The 9,763-nt window shown below is 42.7% G+C and overlaps 1 protein-coding gene across 4 annotated transcripts in view; it reads right to left on the bottom strand.

The window, feature by feature from the left end:
* GOSR2 (golgi SNAP receptor complex member 2) overlaps positions 1-9,763 on the bottom strand; it is a 13,607-nt gene that overhangs the window by 1,253 nt on the left and 2,591 nt on the right. The window contains exons 2-4 of one of the 4 annotated variants that reach the window (XM_010164065.2): positions 7,752-7,860; positions 6,513-6,645; positions 3,545-3,685 (exon numbers count right to left, since the gene is read on the bottom strand). In XM_010164065.2, the coding sequence (XP_010162367.1) occupies positions 3,545-3,685; positions 6,513-6,645; positions 7,752-7,860 (383 nt within the window). The remainder of the gene's footprint in view (positions 1-3,544; positions 3,686-6,512; positions 6,646-7,751; positions 7,861-9,763) is intronic. The other 3 variants (XM_029084040.1, XM_029084039.1, XM_029084041.1) reach the window with 3 other exon arrangements.

Here is a 9,763-nt window from a genome sequence, read left to right as displayed (position 1 = left end):
TAGAATGGTCTGGGTTGGAAGGGACCTTCAAAGGTCACCTAGTCCAAACCCCCTGCAGTGAGCAGGGACATCTTCACTAGAGCAGGGCAACAGTCAAAGGAAACTGTATGAAACACAGGCGCGTAGATGTAGGCTGGGCACAGCTCGGAGCTGGATATCGTCCTGTCTGGGAAGAAGGGAGAGAACTCAGAGCTACAGCTCAGGGAGAGGCACCTTTCTAGAGAAATGGGTCAGGTAGTGGTGGCCAGAGAGAGATGCTGCATGAGCACCACAGCCCAGCTCACAGCGCGCAAGCAGAGAGACACCGGCCAGGACCAGCCTCCATCACACCTTCGTGTGCGCAAAGATGGGAGCTGCTGGAGAGGTGGTGATGATAATGGACCTGTTCTCTCAAACTGCATTCTGGGTCCAAGTCCTTAACACAACATCCTGCTTCAAGAAGCTGTAAGACTGAAGTTTTTTCTTCTCCAAGCAAGGTCAGTAGCACAGGTTGTCATCACAATGCTCTACTACCACGCTTCAAAATAAAAACTCTAGTTTCTGTTCTTACAGTCTGCTGTATTTTTGGTCTCAAAAGAATAAAAAGGTGAAATTTGGGAATTGTCTTGAGTATCAACCTGATTTAAGATCAGAAATGTTCTATGAGGACAGAATTTATATCAACTATATTAGACACAGAATCATAGAATGGTTTGGGTTGGAAGGGACCTTAAAGCTCATCCAGTTCCAACCCCCCTGCCAGCAGCAGGGACACCTTCCACTAGACCAGGTTGCTCAAAGCCTCATCCAGCCTGGCCTTAAACACTTCCAGGGAGGAGCAGCCACAGCTTCTCTGGGCAACCTGGGACACTGTCTCACCACCCTCACAGTGAAGAACTTCTTCCTAATATCTCATCTAAACCTCCCCTCTTTCAGCTTAAACCCATTTCCCCTTGTTTTGTCATTAACTGCCCTTATGAAAAGTCCCTCCCCAGCCTTCCTGGAGCCCCTTCAGGTACTGGGAGGCCACTAGAAGGTCTCCCTGGAGCCTTCTCTTCTCCAGGCTGAACAGCCCCAACTCTCTCAGCCTGTCAAACATACATGCAGTTAGTTCCTCAATCCATAAACTACACAGATTTGCAATACCAAAAAAGTGAATTAGTTTCTTCTGTAGAAGGCTGTGTAGGTATTCAGGCCCTTTGCTGAAATCAGGTTATGTCTCCACTAGCAAAATATAATCACATTTTTCACTTTCATTTCATACACCTCACATTAAACCTCTGGGTACCAGACTTTTACAGTTCAGTACTTTTCCTGTCGCTGGAGCAATCTTTTCACACTACTTCAGAACAAAAGAAACCCCTGCTTGGAAAAGAGAAACTAAAAATGAAGCTTTCAAATGAAAGCAAACAATAGGAAAGTGAAGACTCTTCAATTCTTGCAGTCCAAGGAAGAGTGGAATGGCAGACCCAGAACAGTTAAAGCCTTGCAGCAATTTGGGAATACTTGGTTCATTTCTTATGTCTCTATTTATGTCCAATATCCAGGAAGTTACACAGATTAACGTGCTCACAAATGCACCCATTTTTCTTGATAAGCTGGCTCTGTGCCAGCTGCTTCTGCCAGATTTGAAAATGGGCAACAAATTAAAGCTTTGATAGTGTAAGAAAAGCTCAGCTAAGGGGGAAAGGGATATGAACAGATGTTTCCTCATCTGTGAATGAGAAACATCCCTCTGAAAACGTACAAACGTGACGCTCCCAAAACCACAGGCTATCAGCAGCAGTGGGCAGGGGCACACGGAGAACCTCACTAACACAGCGCTGACCTGAAGCATCCTTGACTTGCCACAAGCTGGCAGCTTCATAATCTAACAGGGATCCAGGCACCTTTCTGCCATCTAACTAGCAAAAGAAGCAAGACAGGACTATTGACTGCAACAACAAGTAGTATTTCCTCTCAATCCCTTTGAGGGATTTGAGGGTTCTGCAAGTGTTCCTTTATATTTGCCAACCACGGTCAAGTTCTCCTGATTTGTGGTGTATGCACTTCCATCCCAGGAACCCTCCAAAAACCAAGTGCTTCCGTCACTCATCAGAGATTATCGACTCAGTGATTTAACACCTTGTAGAATCAACAGCTCAACTCCCTGTGTGAAACTTCTTTACGGTGAGGGTGACAGAGCACTGGGACAGGCTGCCCAGGGGGGTTGTGGAGTCTCCTTCTCTGGAGACATTCAAGACCCGCCTGGACGCCTTCCTGTGTGATCTCATTTAGGTTCCTGCTCTGGCAGGGGGTTGGACTGGATGATCTTTTGAGGTCCCTTCCAATCCCTGACATTCTGTGATTCTGTGTGAAGCAGAGGTACACTCGTGCTCTTTAATGACTGGATGCCCCAAGCCAATGTGATCAACCTCCAAATCTATCCAGTGCTAAATACAGAGATCAAATGTCCTCTCCCACTGTACCCTGCAGTGGTCCTGTCTGGTGCTCTGGGAGAACCAGTCAGCCTGGACCTCTGTGATCAGGATAGGAAGTACCTGGCTTGTGAACTGCAACAGATATTAGGATTAAAACAAGCACCTAACAACTCCACCCTGTGCCACTCAGCTCTGGTAACTCCCAGGACATGGGTACCACAGGCACTGAAAGCTGCTCCAGCAAAACACCTCTGAACTTGAAGGGTGAGACCCAGAGGTGTGCACAGTTCACACATATCTGTAGATAAACTGGCCAGAGCATCTTCATAGCCAGTGAAACCACCTGACCCAATGTAGGGATTCATGTTTGCAATTAAAAATGCCTAAATCCTCTAAACAAAGCAGTATCACAAACCAGGTAACAACAGTTCTCCCCATCAGCAGATAAATATGACAGAGATGGGGATATCCCCACATTTTTCAGAAATACAGCTTTCCCCCAACACACACTTCTTAATTTTTTAAATTTTTTTTGTATCTTTGAGCTATTTGCTCAAAATTTAACACCACTTTGAACGGTCTTTAAAATAAAAGACAAATATTTGTTATTAAGAGATATGAAGAAATACAGCTGTCACTAACAATATTCAGGGAAAGATAACATTGTTGAGGTGGATTAGACATGAGCCACATTATCTTTACTACTAATCTTAAACAGAAGTACTTCATGCCAGCTTTGTGGTCGCTCTGAGTGATCTTCATCTGAATCAACATCTATCTATGAGCTAGCCATTACTTTCCATTCTCCACCTGAACAAAAAAAAAACACAAACAAACAAACAAACAAACAGAAAAATAAACATAACAGAACAAAACATAACATTCAGCACTCCAGGTAATAACTACTGTGCAGGTGAAGACTGCCAGGCAGTCCAGCCACAAAAAGAGCTTAAAGATGTTCCCAATAAGATGATAAAATGTAAAGATTTCAGCTTTAGTTTAAAATTAGTGAGTTTGGGCCTTTCCCAGCATTCTCAGCTTGCAGCAGTGCACTGAAACAAACTCATGTATTTCTTTTACTTAGCCTGGTCATCATAAATGCAGAAAAACGTGGGGTCTTTTTTGGGTAAAAAATGATGCCCCACCTTTAATGTCACTCTCTGGTCCCTCAGCCCCTGAAGGATGTTGGTCCCACTGCCAATAAGATCATCCATGCCACGATGGGCATTCTGGAGGGATTCATTAAACTGTAATGTTTCGTCGATCGGGATGGTGGTGTCAGAGTCCTGTGGGGGAAATGCAGGGTCTCGGTTACCTTGCCTGCTCTCTCATACTGCACACACATAGTTAGAGCCAAAAAAAAAAGAACATGCAGAGACAAACGTGGCAAAAAAACTTGACAGGACTTGAATGATTATGTTTTAAACATTCTTTCATATGGATATTAAATACAACATTAATATTTGAATGAAAAAAGGAATTTAGAGAAGCCTGCGGGGAGCAAGCCAAAAGGCAAAGTTGATCAGATGTTCAAGTGCAATTACATCTCGAAGGATAAAAAGATTAAAAGTGGAGAATTTTTTATAATCTCAGTTTATGATATAGGTAGGAAAGGGTATTACAAGAGAGAACATGGTAGCTAACAGAAGGTGTTTAACAAAGAGTCATTGGATCATTGAGTGAAAGACTTTTGAAAGATTTACTATTTACTATCTAAGTGACAAAAGTCCTGCAAAACACAACGTCTGGGAGATGACATTCTGTGAACCACTTACAAGGTGCAAATTTCTGACAACGAGGGAAAACAGATACAAACCTAGATTATTGAAGGTCTGACTTGCTCACCACCCAGGCCTCATCTAAATAAAAAATTACCATTTTTCCAGAAAAGATGCATTAGCTCAACTAGAAACTATCAATCTCCAAATGGAAACAACTGGATAAAATTCTGTCAGCTGGTTTGTACAAGAGGCCAGAGGATGCACTTGCTTTTGTGTTTCAAAGGCTTCCAGTTTAATCTTCTCTGGACACAGTTCCACTGAGAGAGTCAAGGTAACAGCTCATCAATCTCACATTGTTTTACAAACAGGAATTGGTAAGTGTGGAAACACTGGCTTCCCTGCTTCCACGTACTCAGAATGGGAAGAACTACTAAATTAGGGCAGAAGAAGGTGAATACCCTACGCCTGACTGTCAGCTGTAGGTTCCCTGTGTGTAACAACACCTGTGTGTAACACCACCACACTTCCTCTGTGTACATCTGGTGATTATTGTAAAAAAAACTAGTTAATATGGGAATGACGTGCAGGATCCAGTGTCAGGTGCTGTGCTGCCTCGGTGGGTGCTCTGCTTGGTGTAAAAGATTGAAGAATAAAGGGTACAACTGTGACCAGTTGCAGGGTTAAAGTTACTGGATGAAGAAGCCGCGACAGCACGCTCATCTCTGATCAAATGTTAATGAAGCACCAAGGCTGAAACAAGTGTCTTGTCTCACATGAGTCTGCAGAGCAGAAGCACTTGGATTTGCACCTGAAGGGCTCTCATTCCAGCTATTTATTAAAACATCACATCAGCAAGGATTCCATTTCTTATACAAGGAGCTTGTGGGTTTTTTTTAATACAGCAGAAGGCAGCAAGAAAAGTATCAAAGTGGATTTTTGACCCTCCTCATAGGAAGACTAGACAGCATCATATTTCTCATTTGCTGTTAGTGGTTTTCTCCAGAACAGTACAAGACCATATTTATCTTTGAATTAAGCAAACTGTTCAGAACTGCTACAGCTTTCAAAAGCTGTTATGTATGTAACTGATTTATTCAGGATTCTTACATGCTCAGCTGACCTTTCTATTTAATAGAACAGGACAGTGTATGAATAGAAACTGTGTGGACAGGCTAATAACTGACAAATAAATCCTCATTTTCCTATTAAAGGGATATCATACTCCAAAAATCACATTTTGGTCATGAGTTAGAAGAAATACAAAAGAATCGTGGGGTTTGTTTTTTTTTTTCCCCCACCTTGAGACACCTTGCAGCATCTAAAGGAGAAAAAAATAACTTGCCATTTATTTTGATTTGCAAGCTTGCTCCTGCTCTTCAAAACTGTTCCACTTACACAGGTGTTTTATTTCTGGATAATAAGTTTCCCTGCAGGAAAATTTCTGCATATTTGCAGAGGAACACGACAGTGTTTTGAGAACAAGGCAGGTTTCAAATCTCAGTGTTCCTTTCAAGTCTTGTTTATAATTTCGAAACAGGCAACAAAATGCTAGGTGTCATCTTTATGTCAGGCTTTGAGAATGCATCCAACTTCCCAAATCTGAAGAAAATAGGACTGCTCACATTCATCCTTCCTTGCTCTGACAGTGAATGACAACACATGAAATGAATGGTAGGTTATATTCCTTTGAACAAACAAACAAAAAAAGAAAAGAAAAAGGAAAAAAAAAAGAAAGGGAGGAGAGGTGGAGAGGAGAAAAAACCCAAACGAAACAAACAAACAAAAAATACTAGCTTTTGAGTTACAAAAGAAATTACATCTGCAAGCAACACTACACTACTCAGAGCAAAATTCCTCTAGGAATTTGCACTGGGGGTACTTCCCAGTGGAGGAACTAAAAACTAACAAGAACAGGTGGAAACACATTCTTGTCATTAAAAACTCTTGAATCAGTTACAGGTAATAAGCAAGGGGATTTTTCCCCAGCTGTGTGATTTATATTTGGACAACCTGAAGCTTGCTGACACCTACTGACAGCGGAGTGTATAAAAGCTGGACGTTTACAAATCTCAGGCTGTGACAAAGACATCTGACACAAATCCAGGTGAAATGTATACTGTGGTACCTACCTCATGAAACTGCTAGATGAAGTCAGGTAGAACTGCACTGGATAAAATTAGAGCTGCAGTTTCTGGAGCTTCTTACTACTGCCTCTTCACAGTCCTACTTTTCCTCAAGAGTTGTACTTTGTCAACAAATCTTGTTATTCTTTTCTACCTTTTTTCCTTTTACACGTCTCATCAGCAAGCTAATAAAGTCACGCCTACATCTTGCCTAAAACTTCTCTCAAAGACTATGGAAAACAGAGATCTAAAAATCAAAAAATATTTACATTAGTAGTGAATGTACGTGCAAGCAACTCCTCTCGCTGCCGCTCCTGCTGCTCCCGGATGTAACGGCGGTGCTGGAAGTTCCTCAGAGCTGTCTGCAAATGCTGCACATCGTACTTCAGCTGGTCCACTCGGCTAGAAAGGATCAACAGCAGAAGACATTCCCAGGGATAAAAAAAATACCATTCTCCTCTGGTGGTTTTTTATATGAACAACAGAGCATTAGAAATTAAGTGCTGAATAATAAAGAATGATGGGTTCTAATTATCTAGAAGGTTAAGGACATTGAATATTATTCCAGGACATTAAGGACATTGAATATTAATCCAGACTTAGATCTTCTGCACCTCATTTTTCTACAGAACAGGTGATTGTTTATCTGGAGGTTAACAACAGAATACAAAGCAGAATTCTTGGGGCTGTCTTGGACATCCTATCCCACAACTAGTTTCTTCAGGAGTTTATAAATATATATATATTTATTTATTTATATTTATATATATTCCTCATTTAACACAGATTTGGAAAGATGGTAGGACTTGAACAGTTTCTGTCTTATGACTTAAGCTTTCAAGTTTCATTAGCACCACGTTCTTAAGTTTGAGTTTTTATTAACAGGAGTTTAAAAGTCAGTGGGCAATACAGGAGACATCTCCATCGGGCTAAAATAAATAATGTCCAGACACCGTTGTCTCTGATTAAATGTTTGATGACTATAAAGAAAGTCTAGATGACTATTTCAGACACTATGTCACTCTAGGTGACATGAAATCTACCCCTAGTATCTAGAAAGGCATTTTGGGACTAAACAGAGTCACAGAATAAATTAGAACAAAAAAATCCTCATTTTAGACACCAACAGCTAAGAAAACAGTCCAGAGAAAATTACACCAACTGAAGTAATTTTACTCCTTACCTCCAAAAATGCCATTAAAAGCAAATGCTATATAGAGTAGAAATTTTTTTTAAGCATCGAAGTGCCATGTTCTGCTCATCTCAGAACAGAGCCACAAATCCAGTTCCATCACCAGGCTGTGGTTAAATGCAGGAAAGTGATTTTGCCTCCGTGCCTCAATTTTGCTACCGCAGAGCACAAACTTAAGTTATGGAAACTGTAAAGGTTTCACTCAAATCAAAAGGCAAAGGATTTCAATAAATTTAATGAAAAGCATGAATGAAAATCATTTAATGAAAATCACACAGACGCCACCACACTATCATAGCAAAGAAGGTGAACTTACAGCTTAGCATTCTGTCGCTTATTGGGAGGTTCTTTGCTGGACAGGATTTCCAGGCGCTCCAAGTTGCTGAATATATTGTCTATTCTGGCCTGAATCTCATTTTCTACTACTGCAAGGAAATAAAAGATGTGATTAGATTTGTATTAAAGAACTGCAATGTGAGTGCAGGTAAAAGCTCAAAAGCATTCAAATCAGTACTGAAGAGCTAACAGATGCAAATCCTTACTGGATGAATAAAAAATCAGATAACTGAGAAGTGTACATACCATGAAAACCCACTTCTTTAACTCAGTAACTTGAGACTCTTCCCTCCTCCTCTGAGAAGGGAGATAAGAAAGTCCCTGTTCTTTCAAAATATCTGAGCCCCTTTCCCCATCAGCTTCATGTATTAGGATTTAAAGCTCCTTCTTGTTCCCTCAGCAGGATTTGCTCACACAAGCTAATAGCCAAGATGATCCTGACAACAATGGCAAATTAAACCTCTGAAAACAACAGTTTTATTTTTATTAACACAGAGTTCATACAAATCTTCTACTGGGACAGGTTGCCCAAGGAAGTTGTAGATGCCCCCTCCCTGGAAGTGTTCTTGGCCAGGCTGGATGAGGCTTTGAGCAACCTGGTCTAGTGGAAGGTGTCCCTGCTGCTGGCAGGGGGGTTGGGACTGGATGAGCTTGAAGGTCCCTTCCAACCCAAACCAGGCTGGGATTCTGTGATCTTCCAGACCTACAGCAGGGGAGATGACAGAGCATGGGAAGGATTCAGAGCTGACAGGAACTGGCAGACTGGACAAACAGCTCAGAAAAGACACGGGCAAAACAGGGCTGAAGCCCTTGCAAGTGGGTAATCAAGGCCACAAAATAATTGCCTCTGTAATCACCGAGGTTGCAATCGCTTCTGATAATTTGGGTAGAAATAGCCGAGGGGCAATAGTACACAACACAAACTCGTGCACTTCTACTTTAACCAGGTGGGAAACTGGTATTTCCTCACTGGGGAAAGAGCCGTGTGCTTCCAGTGACCACAGTCACGACTCGGTACAAGCCACAACCCCTCTCCTTGTTTAACAACCTCATTTTCGAACCATGTCACAATCCAGCATTTCACAACTTAGAGAATTGCACAAAAGGGTGAAAGACGGGAGCACTATTAATCATCTGGCATTCTTACATTTTAAAGAAGGTGAGGTGTGAGGCTGGAGGTGCTCTGAGGAACCCTGCAGAGCATGTCCACAGACCCATCATTAGAGGCCAGAAGCACCGTCGTGTCTGTGCAGCCGTGAGGACAGTCCTGAATCACAGGATGGTTTGGGTTCGAAGGACCTTAAAGATCACCCAGTTCCAACCCCCCTGCTGTGGACAGGGTCTCCAACCACTCAATCAGGCTGCCCAAGGCCACATCCAACCTGGCCTTGAATGTCTCCAGGGATGGGACATCCACGGCTTCTCTGGGCAACCTGGGCCAGTGTCTGATCACCCTCTGGGTGAAAAACTGCCTCCTAATATCTGACCTAAACCTCTCCTCTATCAGTTTAAAACCATTTCCCCTTGTCCTCTCACTATCTGCCCAGGTCAAAAGTCACTCTGAAGTCTCAGACTGCCATGGTCAGACCCAATATAAATAATCACCACATCCCAGACCCATTTGTTCTTATACAAGAAAAGGATTATGAACCAACTGCTAACTACTCCACAGTATCTCAGGACTCCTCCCCCTCTGCTCTGCCCTGGTGAGGCCACATCTGGAGTGTTGTGTCCACTTCTGGGCTCCCCAGTTCCAGAGGAACAGGGAACTTCTGGAGAGAGTCCAGTGGAGGCCACAGAGATGATGAGGGGCTGGAGCATCTCCCGTGTGAGGAGAGGCTGAGAGAGCTGGGACTGTTCAGCCTGGAGAAGAGCAGCCTGAGAGGGGATCTGATCAATGGCTATAAACATCTGAAATGTGGGGGCCAAATGGACGGGGCCGGGCTCTTCTCGGTGGTGGCCAGTGACAGGACAAGGGGCAATGGGCACAAA

This window comes from Antrostomus carolinensis, unplaced genomic scaffold (genome assembly GCF_000700745.2).
Source record: "Antrostomus carolinensis isolate BGI_N321 unplaced genomic scaffold, ASM70074v2 scaffold15113, whole genome shotgun sequence".
Taxonomy (NCBI): Eukaryota; Metazoa; Chordata; class Aves; order Caprimulgiformes; family Caprimulgidae; genus Antrostomus; species Antrostomus carolinensis.
This window is presented reverse-complemented; position numbering and strand designations above follow the sequence as displayed.